The following is an 18,684-nucleotide window of genomic DNA, read 5'->3' on the forward strand; positions in this document are numbered from 1 at the left end:
TAAAATATTATAAATTATATAAATTGGTTTTATTGCATCGTAATTTTGAGAATCAAGGACGAACATAATAAATGCACTTTGATTTATATTATCATTATTATTAATAATATTATTATCATTATTTAAAACTAGAGCTACCATTTTATATACGTATGCGTATTGGATATTTGCGCACTGAACGGCGCAACGTTTAAATTAAAATTAGCCTGTTTTATTTTATTTATTTTTAGTATATAAAAAAATATTTCTCATTAACGTACACACGTATATTATATTATAATATAATAGAATCCGATATAGACCGCGAGAAGAGATAATAAACAACCCACAAAGGGTTGATTTCTTTTTTAAAAATCACAATTTATGGCTATTCAATGACCGACGCGATATTTCAACTTTGTTTTTGTTTTATATTCGAAATATCGCCATCGTTCATATCAACAAAAAGGTCAATAATTAATTATCAAAAACTAAATTTTGATTAAGATCTTCTAAATCTCTCTTTTGCGAAGCTAATCCCTCTCTCTATCTCCCTTTCGATTCAATTAAAATACAATCGTAGGCGAACAAACAATTTTAATCGATGATAAACTGTCATCGATTTAAATATACTGACCATTTTATTTATTTTTTAACAATACGATAATCGTTTCAAATTAGGCATAATGTATAAACATTTTATACAAGAAGACTTCTTCAAGAGAATGTTTAATTATTTTGCATCAATATATGTATATATTTATGTATGTACATTCAATACAAAGTAGTGTCCGTTCGCCTTAGAATAATTAAATCTAATTACAAAATTACAATTGATAATGTACGCAAATAGTAATACTTGGTTTCGTTAAACTATAAAATTGAGGAAAAATTAAAACAAAACAATACTGAAAGTTTGACTATAAAATAATAAACTTCGACTTAATTTCACCCGTAAAATTTAATACTGTGTTACGTATATTGGTATAGCCGAAATAATATTCGTCATCAATAATAAGAATAAATAATATGTAGTATATTTATATAAATAATAATTTTCAAGCAAAAAATATTAATCCAAGCGTACGTTATCAACAGTATCTTGAAAATGGGCCGTAACTGTTTTCCTTCGACGGCGAACTGTGTATAGACCTGCGAAAATAAAATAAATAAATAAATTCATTAATTTAAATCTACATGTATGTACCTATGTATTATTTTCAATTTAAATTAAAAATATGATGATGCCCTCGCGCTATACTTATTTAAGAAAAAGTAAAACAGTAAATTCAATACAAAGCCCATAAAGTGCTTACGCCGTGCAATGTTGAATTAGACTGTATTAAAATTAAATTAGTTTTTTTGTGTTATATAATTCAAGCGGTTATTAAAAAAAAATCACCAATACTATCCAAATATTTCTGTATTTTATTAATTTGATTTATTTCAAACACCATAACAGCCATTAAAAAATTATTATTCTTTTTAGACACCTTGATGGTCGTTCGGTTAACAAGGTAATGTGATATTATAAGGAAAATTTCACTAGTGATTAAATATAATAAAAAAAATAACAAACAACATCAAATTGAAAATTGAGTTAATCGAATTAATTGATGGTAGAAAATGTAATAAAAAAGTGTGTTTCTTACTCTATGTGTTAGAAGAGAGAGACCGCTGCTAGAGAGCGAGGAATGGTGCTGCCATCGTCCCCTCACCGCCACAAGCACTGACTACATCTACAACAGCCAAGTGGAAAATATCTCATGGTGACAACGTTCTTATCAACATCATCAACAACTTGTCATCCCAAAGAATGGGACGTTCGCTACAAAAGTCTACTGATTTCGCGGTCAAAATTCACACATTGCAGCCTACAGTGCCGTACCAAAGCTCGCTTTTCCCAATTTCAGATAAATAAATACAAAATAAAACATTTTAAAGACACCTAGACTCAAAATACTTAACGACCAAATCCAAATTCAGAAGAAATTTGGAGCGTATTGTAGACTTTGAACCCTCCGAAACGAGGTCTATTTTAAAGTGAATTGAAGATGAATAGAGCTTTCAGCTATACTATTACGTGATATGTTTAATTTAATTCAAAAGTTTTTATCATACATACATATATGTATATGCACGTCGCTACAATACATCCAGATCATTATTTAATATCTAAATTCAAATGATATAAATAGAGTGTTTTTATCCCATTTTTCTATGTAAGATATATTCAAATAAATTTTGACTAACAGTCAATTTAAGTACCTAAGTTTGATTACCCTATAGCACTGCAAGCTTCTGTGTACCGCTTTTAGACAAAAATATTTTAAATGTATATTTATATAAAAATAGATATTTACTTAAATTAAATAAATACAATTGTCATTATATTAGATAATAAAAAAATCAATCATAAAAAATTTCAATTGAATCTTATATATGTATGTGCTTACATATTATATACTATTCATACACATTAATTAAATATAATGATAATTTTATTGTACATGTATCATATTTAATAACGTTGAAACACGCACATACATTTAGTATCATATAATAACAATAATCATAATATTTACAATGAGTGAAACATAACACTGTTATATGCATATATGTATGTATGTATGTACTTAATATGTGTAACATGTTATGTATCACACAATTGAATAAACATACAAACAATCCACTAGTGAAGATAACAAACAAAACACAAAATACAAAACCTTTATATAATACATTGTCACCATTGTTAGAGAAGTGCGTGTGCATTTAGTTATTAGTTGTAGTTAATAAATAATAGAAAAATGTGCAGTGACGCTATGCGAATTTGTGTGTGTGTGTTTTTGTGCATAAAAGCGTTGAAAAGCCTTCCCGAGGTGTCAAAATGTCACAATATTTTCCATTTAGAAATGAATAACAATTTTCCATAGAAAACTGTGTGTGTGGCAAAACATCGGAGACAAAGTGTCAAAGGGAAGTAACAATACTTGTGTGTCGGATTCGTTCGCGCGTAAAAGCTCAACGCAAAATCTAATTAAAATTTTGTATGCTTGTGTGAATATATGTTTTTTTTGCATTTCAAGAATGTGTGCTGAAATGTATACTTTGGTTTTTCGATGCAACCTTTTGCAGCTTAACATATTTGTGGTTTAACTTTGTGTGGTATGTCGATAATCGGATTAGACGGCTAAACTCTTCGGTAGCCTTTCCGCGGATTTTCACATTTTTTCTCACATTCGCACGCTACTTACACAACTCAAAAAATATTTTTCGCATGCTCAAACATACGCACTAACGTATTTAAGACAAATTCATTTTATAAAAATATAAATTAATAATAATAAAAAAATATCAAAACGAACACTGCCCTTCACGCCTATATAAAATCGCAACGAATTCAAACTAAATTTACTTTATTGAAATAAATCACCGTTAAAATATATTTTCTTTCATTGTATTCTACCAAGGAAAATCTGTTGAATTTAATATATTAAAAGAAATTTTCTCCGCTTGATCGGTCGTGGCGTATTTTTATCTTTTCAGACGTTCGTTGGTGGTAACGGCCACCTGACAAACATAAAAATTGGCAGACCTGTCTCTCTTCATTTTTTTCATCGCGTCCATTTATTTATTTTACTCTTTCCTATTGTTGTCCAAATGCGAAAAGTATCTGTGTATGTGTTACAAAGAACTATTCTCCGAAGAACGTCCAATGTCGAATTAGTCACGGGGTGGAAGGATTAGTGTCAGCTGAGGTTATACTTTAACACCCCGCAATGATAAAACCGAAATAAACTAACTCGAGGAAGTGTTACACACATATCTATGAATCTTTTGGTGTGTGCGTATGTTTATTTCTAAAACAATAAAATCGCATTGTTGACATGTAGCAGAATTTGCTCGGATAGTTCTATGATCGTAAAATTAATTTAGATTCCGTACAAATTGCCATTCTACATTTATGTATAATCAGCAGCCGATCACATTCTTCGCATCTAATTAAAAGATGAAGACTATGGACGAACCTACGCGTTTTCTCTATTTGGGTATAACGATTAGAATAATGTGTGTGTGTGTAGTGAGTGTGGAAATTAGAGTGGGTGTGGAAATTTACTGTTGTTTCGTCAATATTTCACATCGATTGCTACGTTTTCCGAAAGAAATTTTTGTTGTCGATGACCAAAGTTGGATGTTTTATAGCAAACTTTTTCTAAGCGCATCTATATTTTTATGCAAATATCAAAACTTGACCTATCACAGATCAAATGAATTATTAATAAAAATCGCGTAACTTAAATGGAGCTCAATAATAAAAGTTAAGTTCTTCTAAATATACATACATATTATATACCGGTATGTTATATATATACTGCCTACAAGTCAATATTATATAACATATACATAGATCATTTTAATTTCCATATTACCAATTGAAATACATAGCTATAAAGAAATCATCATGAAGATTGATTGAAAATGTTAGAATAAAACGAATTGTAGCAAGTTTTCCATTATTTTTACCTCGAAATTTAAATATTTTGAGTGTTGTGATTTTAGCATACTTAATTTTATTAATGAAAGTATCGTTTTAGTGAACCCTTTTAAAATTAGAAAGTTGAGTATTCATTGAAGTTATGTATGAAAATCTTATAAAAGGCTTTTAAAATAAGATGTATTGATTCTATCAATTCACAATTCAACGTTATAAAACTTGTACTGAAGTATCTCTATAAGTACAAATGGCTCTTTATTAAGGTGAATATTTAATGAAAGGGACATGTTTAATATAATTTCAATATTCTTGGGGTGAAAGTATTTTTGTTCTTATTCCACAATGAATTTGTCGACAAAATCTCCAACTTGCCACTATAACTGTGAGAGTTAAACGCGTGTACGAATTTCACTGTCGACATCAGTCGTGCATCTGTGGGAAACAAGTCAATTTCGGTGAATTGACTCTCGGGAGCAAGTAAGTAGTGATAGCCGATGGTGGTTGAAGAGGCCACTGTGCCTCTGGCGACGATGTCCGTTGTTAAAGACATGGCCAGATGAAAATGCCAAAGCAATATGTGTTGTGGTGGTCACGCACAGCCTCCCGGTGTTGCGGAGAAACACAATCCGGGTTTTGATGGTCACGCGCCAATCATTACCGCATGGGAGACATCAACGAGCGGGTCGCGACCAAACTCAACTGCACTCTCCGAAATTTTTCCGGTTAAACTACTGTATTTATATCGCATTATTTATAATTGCATATTTTTTATGTGTGAAACGATTTTCTCCCTCTGTCCGCGATATAATTTCGGCACGTTTCAATCAAGTTTTTATGTAAATTTGAGGCTGACGAATTAATTCAATTATTACGGATATACTTCAATGCGGTTCTAAATATCCATGCGGATATTATATCATTACCGGTAGCATAATAATAATTACATCGTTGAAAGTTAAATTCTCTGAATCGTACCTAATTTAAATAAGTGGTATTGATATCGTTTTATTAAGCGTTATCTTTTAACGATTACAGCAAAAACTTTCCGGCGCTGAACAGTTTCCGTCTCTTTGAATAAATCAGAAATATATAAGTTATAAAAACTATTCTTACTAAATTTAAGATTTATGGAATTCCGGCTCTGGACATATAATTTTATTCATATGTATTTTATTATTTAACGGTAATGTTTTTATGAAGCTTTTTTTCGAACAAAAGTTGTACCTTGAATTATCACATGTACACTTAATAACACCATTATACTTAAATAAGATTAATGGTAATTTTGTAAATTAATAACAAAATAATAATAAAAATTAAAGCACATATTATATGTAAAAATTTTAATTGATTTCAAACATTAATTTAGATCAACAAATTTAAGAGTTTTTATTGTTAAGTATAATACGATACATAAAGAGATTGTTAGGTATAATACGACGTATAAATTTAATTAGTTGAGACCTACATACAAGTATGTATTATATTTTATCTTAAACTAAAATTATTTATTTATTTGGAGAATCATAAAATACATTCACGACAATACAGAAAGTATCATACCTTTAATGACAGATTTAATAGAACTTTGGCTAACTGAAAGTATCGATTTCCATTCTAGATTTGAATGTGATTTATCACTCAACCTACACGGAACAAATAGCGGTGAAATTCAACACACAACTATAATATTTTCAAAATCAATAAGGACTCGTCGAAGACGCTTCTCTCCCACGCGAGCTTTCGTCAAATTTATCGCCTATAAACAATCGATCGATTGAATATCCCTGGCTCGTGTGTGTGTGTGTGTATGAGATATTTCGCCGAACACACCGTGTAACGGGATGGATCAAAAGCGATTGCGAAATATAATATGATCACGAAGTTCTCTTGTCTGCGACGACGCAATGAAAATATTACTGTTTTCTTTTTACGAGCGGTCGATCGATCAAAATGTGCGACCCGTGACCTATTGTCGTCGCGTAGGAAAAAGCTCTTTTTCTCAACACTCAGGAGAGATGAAAGAGAAAGGCAGATATGCTGACAGACGAACCCGACAATAGTAATCGTTCAGAATCGTACATACAAAACTTTATTTATGGATAAAATGCACACTCAATGAAAGCTTTGATATTTTAAGGGCAATTTTTTTCCCACTTCTGCAAAACGGAACAAAGCAATGATTTTGTAATGAAAACATAATTATATCAGATAGAATCATAAAATTCTGTTGATGACTGGTTTAGATTTATATAAAATTAAAACTCCTGTATTGAATTGGTCAGTAGTACTTTTGACCAGTTATAATAAATGATCAGTAATTTGTATAAACCAACTGGTAAGCATTTTATATTTATCGATCAATATATTTCAACAGTTCGCTCATGGTTTGACATAAGAAGTTCCATTATACTATTACACACAGTTAAATTATTTTCTAATTTTATATAGTGGGTATATTATGGAACTGAAAATTCACTAAGGAAAAAGTTTTATTGACAAATTAAAATGAACTCGAACTCTTGTCAATTTTGAATAAATTTTTCGACCCATATGAAGATTTTAACCTTGCACCTTTCGATCTGAAATTGAACAGTTTATCCACTATTATTGAATCATCTAATTTAAAAATTGAATTGATACCGCATGTTCAGTTCAAAAGTTAGAAATTCAATAAACATTCATAATGTATTACAAATGAAGATGAAAAAATGCTTTCACGGCAGATTTTTTTCAGAAAAAACTATCCGTTTATTCGCTCTGTTTTGTATGCAAATATATTAACAACGATTGTATCTTCAGTATGTTATTTTTTTGATTTAATAAAAAGGTGTCGATTTGAGTCGTATCATAGATCAAAAGTTGCGCACGACTCCGGCCGTGCCAGGAACGGTGGCTGCAGAAGAAGAACCGCGCAACAAATGCAGATGCAATAACCATTTAATAGTCTTAATAAATTTCCACGAGATCATGATTGATGTCGAGTCGTATTTCGTACATGAGATAAATTGACGTTTTATTAGCAGAGACGTGTCCCATCGGTATTGTTACAAGGTTGAACGCTGTGGTTTAAAAGTTAGCAATGGTCGCATAGTTACTATGTGGAACGCTCGAATCAATTCCAAACCATTGGCTCGTATATGAGTTACTGCATATTTATCACCAGCATTGTTTATGTCGGTCGACTTGAGAGACGAAATGGTATTACATTTGCATAAGATGAAAAAAATCCGACACAATGTGGCCAACGTATGACCTTTCTATTGACATATTCGATTTCAAACTAGCGCACCAGTAGTTAAAGTGCATGCCAAAAATGTCATCATGTGATATGATTCGAACGATTTCTATGATACATTCGAATCGTGTCTGTGCTTCATATTTGGAAGGTATGATTAGAATCATTTTTATTTACATACATACATATGTATGTCATAAATAATACATATGTATGTAATATGTACATACATAGGTGAGTTCTTTGAAAAAAATTATGCAATGCTAATAGTTTATTCAAAATTTAATATTTCTAGAAAATTGGTGCTAAATGTTTTACTGAAAATGTATCCTTCGTTGGAATATTTTTAAAAAAAATGTGATTTCAAACTAAATAGTATTATGTTTTTAAGTATAGATGTCCAATCTGGATCTTGAACTTTCACTTGTTCATTTATAATCATCGAAATAATGTAAACCATGAGTTAAATTAAGCCATATGAGAAACCTGTCACGTATCATAAGTACAAAAAAATCAAGTTGCTATGGTTATATGTATGTAGTAGAAAATTATTATAATAGGAATAGATGAAATACATGGTTTTATTTAAACTTCATAAGTTGAAACGAATCTGGAGTGAAATATTGGTGAGATTACTGTAATTCCCCTCTTCTTCATCTTTCAAAATTACGTTGTAAATCTAAACTGTTTCTTACCCGGTGTGTATGTACATACATATGTAGGTTTTGCATGAGGAAGTTTTACTCCTCTAGTGTAAAATTGTTGAAATCCGTTGGTGCGAAAATTGAATGACACCACTGAATTGTATGTATGTTAAAAATCAATCTCCAAAAACTTTATCAATTGTATGATTTATCTTATGGTAGAGGTATTTAAAGAATGATAAGATCAAATTTGAATGAATACACTCAAAATGCAAATGCATATATGTATGTATATAATGGTCCATCTATGATAAGTTTCATATGAATCAACTTTAATGGGATATAAATTAATTATTCATCAACCGGCGGTAATTATCATATAAAAGAGGTGTATTAATTTACAAATTAACCATTCACGGTAGCGAATAATTGCAGTAGTCAACTTAAACATTTAAAATAATTAATTAATTTAGCATTATAATATTTGAGCAGCATAAAAATTCGCTTCATTGATTTCCAATCGTGAATTATTGCATTGTAAATAATTTATCTAATGACGATTGGAATTCGAAAAAAATTAAAATGAATGAAAGAATGACGTATGGCCGTCAAAATTCGTTGTCTCCCGGCTGAGAAATTAACATTAAAAAATAATTAAGATGTCTGACATGCTGCCGCGTTGTTCGCAACCGAAAACCGCATATTTATGTGTCATATTTCAATAATTTAAAACGACTTTCACTCGTAAACCATTTAGAAGTTTCGGTAGGAAGATTGATAAACTCGTAACGTCCGATATATGCAAATTGAATTTAAAATCAATTTAAAAACCGTCAAAATTAAAAATTCACGCACGAAACCAACATTTCATCGCGAAGGGCACTTGGGGGTCAATCAATTATGTACGCGTAACAAAGTAGCTTCAAATTCAATAATAATACTATAATTAAGGAAAATATTCCAATCCAAACATTTCGTTTTAATTGTAGAACTCAATTTTACACATTAGTCATGGATATAATAAAACATGCATACGAAATTAAAATAATAATAATAAAAAAATCGATGATTAATAACGCTCATTACTAAAATTTAATTTTCCACAAAATTCAACAACGTTTCAACACGCTAAAAGCATTAAAGATTCCGGTTATAATGGTCAAGTTTTTTTTCGATATATTTTTAGCTTTCATTCATTTAAATCACACTATTCTAAAACAGCACACGAGTGCTATACATTTAACACCGGTTTAAATAATTGATCAAACTTTAATCAATCAACAATTTTTATATGTACATATGTATAGTAATAACTGGCGAAAAGTTCAAATGATCTATTCCATGTGAGTGTTAGTTTTTGGTGTAAATTTGAATAGTGTAATTTTGTAAAAGTTGTGCGACAATTCCAATATAAGGTACAAAAACACCAAAATCCACTTCAAAGGATTTCTAATGATAATCATCATAAAGGATAGAGGGGAAAGGATAACTATTAAATATTTAGAAATTTCAAAAAAGTCAAAACCAAAATTTAAAAATTACAAAATTTAACTATCAAAACAATTAAACCAATTAAAGCTGTATACTCGTCAGAACCATAATTGCACAATTATTTTCAATAAAAATTAATATGAAACATAACAATTTTTAAATTTGCATACGACACGATATTGCCATATATTAACATCAAAATAATCAACTATTTCACTACAAAGCTAATTTGTATTAAAATTTAAACCTTTTGAAATCATTCTGTTATGCATTTTCTTCAACACAAACTATCATTGATCAAATCATCCCAAAATCGTATAAATAACACAATCTTTCTGTAAAAAAGAACACACCAAACGGTTATCCATTCGTATTCTACGCATTTAAATATGTGTATTATTAAATAAAAAAGGTTTCAATTAAATTGATTATTTTTTAATACCCTATTAACAGTTCTAAGGAATCATACAGCTTTGAGTAGTTTCACTAATATGGAGTGCAAAATCTTACACACATTATGGAAGAATTGAAAAAGAGGTGGAGGAGGAGGGGGAGGAGAAACCATAGACATATTATAATGTAATATATAAGTATATGAATTCAATATTAGTACTGACCTGTGCTGGCGCAGGTTGTCCTGGCGCTTGAACGTCTTGCCGCACACCTCGCACGAGTACGTGAGCTCAGGGCTCTTGTGGGTACGTTCGTGGATCATCAGGTTGTAGCTCTTGGTGAAACGGCGTTGGCAATACTTGCAGATGAACTCGCACTTGGCTCTCATCTTCCTCCGGAAGTCCCTCGTCCGGTCCTCGTTCTCTATTTGCATTATGGCGAACATGTTGGCGGCCGGGTGGTGGGGCCGATTGCCGCTTATCTGCCGACGCCCTTGACGCGGCCGACGCCGACTGGCTGTCGCTGTTGCTTTTGCTGTTGTCTCGCCAACAACCTGCAACACAATGAGATGGTGAGAGACTGTGTGTGACATGCGGAGGAACGGCCGGCGTCGTGACGCCCCTACCGTTACCGGCCCGTAGGCGACACGACAAGGAAAAACCGACCCCAAATTCACCTCTGCTTATCTCCTATCCGAACTTTTCCGACCCCCTACCAAACCGAAGGATCTTATGGGTCAGAATAGTCACAATCGAGAAAGGTGGACTCGTTTGCCATGCGGCAAATCGGCGTTGAACCGTGCAATGTGACGCTCGAAGTTGGTCAGTGACGTATTGAGGAAGTTTTTCATATGAAAGCTCATACAGCTATTGCATAGGATGTATTGTATGAGTTTTATGTCATAGTTTTGTACTAAAAGATTTTTTTATACCAAAACGATTATTTGTTATAGCCAAATCAAATCAATCAATGTTCGCCTACTCTGCATCTCACACGTGGAATTATCAAAATTTATATTTTTCAATTTTTTTATGTTGTATTATTGTTTTTGTGTTTCATTATAATCAAATTTATTTTGAAATAAATAAATAAATTATTCAAAATTATAATAATATCTTTTAATTTATATTGGGTAGGCAATTATCAAATCTATCGAGTCAAAATTTTGTTCCAAATTATATAATATATGATTGCATAAGTTCATGCCCGATTTTCATACATGCTAGTAAGCGTTTTTTTTAATAGTAAACGGGCATGAACTTATGCAATCATCTAATATGAAGTTTATTTATAACATATTTAATTTTTCTATAACTTAAAAAATACTTAACATGTCCTTGAAAAGCTCTTTTATACATAGTATATTTCGTAATTTAAATCGAAACTTATTTGAATTTCTAGCTTCATATAAAATTATATATCTACCAAAGTAACTATTTTAAATAACAATAAATTCAATAAACGACTATTTCATCTAACAACATAATTGCTCCAATTTTAGATGTATTTTTGTAATCATTTTAATTTTTTTTAATATTTTTTACAATATAGAATTAAAGTCAAAGTATTTAAACACAAACTTTGCCTATTGTTACAAATTTTTTTAATGTTTTCTTTATAAGATATATTTTGCGCATGTGGATTTACATAGATCATATTATACCCATTTTCAAACTGAAGTCGTCTCTACTATGACCACAAAATTAGTTGATCACAGCAGCCGAGTCCGTTGAATAACAAACAAGAAATCATCGAACGCAGACGCGCAGACGCTGCCAGTCGGAAAAGAAAATCGAAACGAATAAGTAGGTAAGCATCGAATACAAGCTGTTTTCTGAATTCTGTCAAAAGTTTATCAACAAACGAGCCGTCACACGATTGAAAAAGCACACACGGTGCCAGCCGCAGATTAATAACAACACCGACCGATGGTGATGCTGCGACGCGATGGTGTAACGGAGACGACGACGAGATGGAAAGTGAACCGAGATCGGTGACATTTCGAACATGGCCACCGCGGAAAAACTAGCCGACGCCATATTGTATAACGTTACCGATTTAAGTTTTTTTTTTTTCATCTTTCTATATATCGTATGTGCGTGTAGTGGAAGAATCTTCCCGCTCGTTCACCTTTGACATTATCGCGTGTGACTAATTCGTCTCCGCAGCCGCACCTTCTAGCTCTGTTATCTCTACCGTATTATTATTATTGGGTATTGCCGAAAATTTACACCGACGACGATGATGATGATGATGATGTGTAGTTATTTTACTTTCTTGCGAGCGATTGTCGTTAACCGCAGCAACGGTGGTTATGCGAGGGAGCGGCAGTTAACTGAAAATATGCACTTATGTGTATACCGTGTTTTGAGAGTTCACGCTAAAGGTAACTGTTACACGCGGATTCATTGACGAGTGCTTAACCCTGATTTGACTATTGCTTTTATGGACATTTATTATAGACATTCATCAACACGTTGTGAAATTTTATGTATTATTTTATATACTAGACATGCTTTCAAGCAATAGTTAAACACGCCTCGATTTAACATTTTTTTTTACTATCTATCAAATTGAATTTCCTTTAGCAAATTATTACAAAATTTTCTAAATGTATTCTAATATTTACGTAATAAATATAATCAGTGGTATAAAATCTTTTCCATCAAAGATTTAAATTCAAAAATAAAATTGACATTTTATTACATTAACACACAGCACTGCATACAACTAAATAAATTTGTTATACAAATCATTTTGAAACATTTAACATTACGTTTTATTAAAAAGGATATTATACGTATTTTATTGAAAGGGTTCAAAGAAGAATTTCAAAAGTGGCTATTGAACTTAACTCACTATCATATGATATGAAATTGAAAAAAATGAATCTCTCCACATTGTAGGCGATCGAATCGAAGTTCACAAAATTATAAATAGCCACTACAATTGTCTTATGATTAACCTTGTAATGTTTAACAAAAACAATCATCTGAAAAGTCTTACTCTCAGACTCCAAATTATATACATATACACATGTATCTTATAAAAAATTTGGAGATTACTTCTTTCTAAAGAGAGTTGTTAAAATTTGGAATAGTTCATCTAATGAAATAGTATTTATAAAATCATCAATTTGATGATTTTATAAAAGTTAATTGGTTTTTGTAAATCTTCTATTTCGTTTTCTGTTGTTTTCTTTTTCTTTACTATTGTTGTTTCTATTTAATAATTCAATTCAAACAAATGTTTTACCTATTGCTCTGTAATATATATTTTTTTAATTTTCGAGTACTTCAATAACAAACAAACAAACATTCATCCTTATATGGTAGATTCACATGGATCAATTTCAAATGCAACCGAAAATTCGATGTTATTTTGGCTCATATTAGAAGCATAATAGCTTAAGTTTGATTTGTTTCAAATATTAAGTAAGTCAATAGGGAATACCAAATTAAATTTGTGTGGAAAAAAATATGATGGTGATTCTGCTGTGTAATATTTCACTCGTTGGAGGGTTCAGCGAGTAAAAATCACTTAGCTGTGTACAGTGGGAACCCCGACAGGTAAACTGGTAAACGTTTTAACATTAAAGCGAGAATATAACTGATGAAAAAGAAAGCTGAGCTCACGCGTGACGCGAAGGACTACCCATGGGATACCGACTGGCTCCTCTCGGCACACAGACCCACTGGGCAACATCACCATCACGACATTTGTACAACACTCACACAAAACCGTTAATTTCACACGTATACATATGTACATGTATGGGAGCATGTTTTCAATACTTTTCTCGAGAGGAATGTAAACGCGACAGCGCAAATTAAATTTAAAAGTTTTTTTTTCTTAATGAAATACGCTTCAATATTTTAAAGTGCATTATGAGATTAATTTATACGCTTTGAAGATTTTTTAACATATTTATTGAAAACTTTTAATTTAACTTTAAAAAAGTTATCGTGCTTTTATAATCGCCCGTATCTCGGCCGCGCCCAATGCAATACACATTACGTGAGTTATATGTATGTGCTGTACCGAAACTCGTTTATCTTATCAATTTACACAGGCGCGATATAGACGTTGTTGGTCGCACATTAGAACGGATTATTACCGAGGATGGTGATTGTGTTTCAAAATCGACATTGTATTACTAATATAACATTATGTTATGAGATATAACGACACTCACGATTCGATCACTTTCTACGGATGAGTTCGCACGAAGACGACGCCTATGGGCGGTAAAGGCGAGTCGACTATTCCATTATGTGTTTTATGGTGTTTGCATACTGACTCGGCCCGTGTTGAGATGGCGTGTTGTGTTCTGGAAATGGGAAACGGAAGTGGCGTCGGTGACGTGTTAAGCGCCGGGAAGTGTGCGACGCGTGACGTCAGCGTGCGGTCAACATTCCGGATAAAGCGCTCGTTCGGATGCTTTTTGAGAAATTTCTGCGGTGAATCATGAGAAAAGTTCCAGTTTCGATCGCAAAAATCGGGCCACGAGGATTTCCCACGCGTCGTTGACGTCATAAAAAATTATAAATATTACTAGGTATGTACATATGTACATATATCTATTGAAAAGGAAGAATTACCTCATTTTTAATATGAATTTTACATATTATCAAAATATACATATGTATATACATACATAAAGAATATTTCAAATTAAAAATATTGTATGACGCTTCAAATACTAACCTTTCCAAACTCCAAATAATACAAAATAAATCCCTAAAAATAATTTACAATACACCCATATATACTAACTTGAAAAAACTGCATGCCATAAATAATATTCCGTTTGTTACAGACATTACTAACAAACTAACCAGTAGATTCTATGACAGAATCACTAATAACCATACTAACACACTTGTGAAGAGTCTCGGTGATTCCAATAAATGTCTATACCCTTCAGGTATAAACACAGATTACCTAAACCTAAACACAATGACTTTAGAGAGACTTTAATTAATATTATGTACTAGATGTACTATGAGCAATTATAAGAATTGTAAATAGGTTTTTGAGCTCTTTTTCCTATTATGCTGTACATTAACATTAGAATAATATAATGCTATGATTACTTACAAAATTAAATTAAAATTTTAAAATAGAAAATGATCAGTAGATTAGTAGCTATTAAAATTGATACATATAAGATGTATTGTGAACATAATTTAGTAATAATAAAAAGCATTTAAAAATCAAAATTAAAAATAAGTATGTACATACATATACATATGTATATATACACAAATACAAATATACATCCATTTGAACAATATGTACCTTTTATTTCAAATTCGATCAATAGAGATTTAAATACAGGTAATTATTTGAATATGTATAGTAAGTATTAAGAAATCTTTCACTCGATTATCTATATATTTTATATATACTATTTAAGTATAAGTAATAAGTATGTATGTGTGTACTTTGTAACGTACTACAAATAAAATTCCATTTATGGCATTTTTTAATTAGAAATATTATACAAGTAGTAGATATGCGTATAAGTGTTGAATACAGTGAATTAAACAACTTTTTGAATACAGTAAAGTTTGGAATTCGGAAACGGCTTGAGTTGGAAAAGATGTGCTGTATCAAGAGAAATTCGTACAAAATATTATAAAAATTCTAAAAAACTCTTTTGCACTACTGTCAGCCTATTGAAGTTTGTGAAAATCATCAATTTTATCGATTTTCGAAGGTTTTTTTCTAAATTTAAGTCCCGCTTTATTAGTTATTTTTTTCTTATTCACCTCATCATATAAATAGAATAATTTTACATTAAAAAAATTCACATGGGATGTTTTTTTACATTGCTGAAGTATGACAGGAAATCTGAAACTTTTTCGCGCGCAACTCAAACCCCAGTACCGGCGCGTCTGCTGTTCATTATTAATATACTTTAATCATTTTTTACGTCTACTATTTATTAAATATAATATTAGTTGTAAACAACTTTATATTTTGATCAATTTAAAAAGAAATCCAATTTTTTCAGAAAAAAAATCTTCATATAATGTCCACAGTTTACGAGAACAATGAATGAATCTGGTTGAGAAATTTTGGGCAATCGCATGGTTTGATATACTAAAACTAATATTAAGAATAGATGATGACTGGAAGCGATTCTAATATTCTAATTTAATCCAAAATACATATTGCAATGAAATTAAAAAATTTAATCCAAATTAGATATTTTTATCAAATATTTAAGACATAAGTTATTAAAAATACTCTATTCGTAATTTTAAAATCGTTTTTTTATTTATGCAAAAGTTAAATATTGCGGTAAATTCTTTTTTTTTATGAACAAATTTTAGGAAAATATATAAAAACACGTCCATTATAGTAAATGTAACAATTACGCTTACGCGGATGTATAGAATGACGTTAAATTCACATGTCAATAATAATTCAATACATTTTAAAATATAGATCTATCCATCCATAAACGATATTAATTCATTTTCATACATACTACTAAAAATATAAATCAAGTTATTGATATCAACTTTCTTATTGCAATTACACAAACAAACTAAAATAATAGAAATGTGAAGAATTGAAACGAAGGTATGGGCAATTCTGAAAACAGTTTAATCTCGACTTGGTTGCACAATGAATGCAACGTAAACACACATAAATTCGATAAGTGACACACACACGTCTAATCCTAGAATTGTCATTTTTTAATGTTTAAACAATTACAACTCGGTCTTTATAATTGCTGTATCGTTTTATTGTCCGCTCGTAAAACGCGCTTTGAAACGTCGCCGGCGATCCGTCAAACGCTTTTACAGCCATCAAACACGAGATAAAATTATATGAATTGACAGAACCGGAGGAGAGAGTCTTTGTCGAGCGCCGAACCAGTGTCAACACTCACTCGGAAAATCCTCGTTTATTATCCGACCTCTTGTGAGGAGAAGAAGATGTGGAAAAAAATCGTAATTTCACACGTACCGTACGTGACCTACAAATACGTTACGACACTTGTAAATAAAACTGAAAATTACCGCAATGCTTCAATGGATATTTTGCGCAAGTGGATACAAAAGATAATTGTACGTTTGATACATTTTTGAAAATATAATGGGGTTTAATGCGTATGGATTTTTTTTTATAAAGATTGTCTGATATAATGTCAATTATTTGTATTAGGGTTAGTTTTTTTTGTTATTGGGGAAGATACTATAAACAGTTAGTTCAGTTACAACTTAATTCTACCCCTCTATTTAAGAGACAGATTTGCTATTAGGTATGTATATATGAATAGGTGAAGCGACCCTTCTCGTTTAAAAAGATAATTATATGAACGTACTGTATACTTTTTATTACAAATACTTATTCAATTTCTAACTGGCATCAATACATATAGTTAGACGGTTTAAATTATATACCAAAACTTAAAGTTCATGAATGTTTGTAACAATTCGTAAGACAAATTAATGGAAAGTAATTCATATTATATTTAATATCAATCGTAATAAAATAAATTAAGATATTATCATTAATCAAAATGAGGTATCAATCAATTGATAATCTAATATTTGGGATTTAAATTATATTCCGTGAAATCCCAAAAGCCTTCCTCAAATGTACCTAATATTTTAAAACCATAAGAACATCGTTAAATTTATACTAATTTTCTGATTTTGTCAGTATATGTCATTCACTGTAATTATTAACGATGTACTCAAAGTTCTTTTGACTATTTGGACCAGAAATAGATTATTATTTGATGAATGAAACATTCCTGGTACAATGTTGTATCAAAACAGCTAACATTAAGAATAAATGCTAAGAATTAGAATACAATAGAATTGACTAAAAATCTTTGGTTTTTGGAACTGACACATGCCTAGATGTTTATTTCTACATCACAGTCAAATCAAAATTATAAAAGTAGGTATTTCATAATCAATTCATAAAATATTCTTACTTTGCCTTCAAAATAAATACTGATATTAATATTTTGTGACTAGACTATCTTCGCAACATAAACAATTAATTATCGTCGGATTGAACGCACATTTGTGACATAATAACCCAGTTTTGCCGCTCACAAAGCGTCCCTATTCACATACGAAACACACAAAGGTTCGGAATCCCTTTGACGCCCTTTTCGGCACAAATGGCACCACCCTCGGCGTCATCCCTTAACCGCGGGGTTCCAAAGGGTCACAATGAGGTGACAATGTAGCCCTTTTAGGAAAATTCCACGCCCCTTATTGGAAGAGCGGCGCATCGCAAAAGGCGCATCTCGTTTAAAAACGCACACACGTAATTTATTAAAATTGAAAAATTATACAAAAGTCGCAAGAATAACATAATATAATACAGTTATAAAGGGAGGTTGAAAGAATCGATTTTAGACATCTGATTGAATGTTGCAGGGTTGTGAAGCTATTAAAATTCCA

The 18,684-nt window shown here is 31.0% G+C and overlaps 2 protein-coding genes across 2 annotated transcripts in view; both read right to left on the bottom strand.

Moving 5' to 3' along the window:
* The window catches only part of LOC143909793 (uncharacterized), a 514,813-nt gene that overhangs the window by 300,561 nt on the left and 195,568 nt on the right, over positions 1-18,684 (bottom strand). The window lies entirely within an intron of this gene.
* On the bottom strand, positions 1,092-10,688 carry drm (odd-skipped family member drumstick). The gene is made up of 3 exons (XM_077427628.1): positions 10,468-10,688; positions 1,632-1,718; positions 1,092-1,131 (listed from the first exon to the last, which is right to left on the bottom strand). Exons 1-2 carry the CDS (start codon positions 10,686-10,688, stop codon positions 1,694-1,696), a joined length of 246 nt encoding a protein of 81 aa, XP_077283754.1. The 3' UTR covers positions 1,092-1,131; positions 1,632-1,693.

This window comes from Arctopsyche grandis, chromosome 3 (assembly GCF_051622035.1).
Source record: "Arctopsyche grandis isolate Sample6627 chromosome 3, ASM5162203v2, whole genome shotgun sequence".
NCBI classification, from domain to species: Eukaryota; Metazoa; Arthropoda; class Insecta; order Trichoptera; family Hydropsychidae; genus Arctopsyche; species Arctopsyche grandis.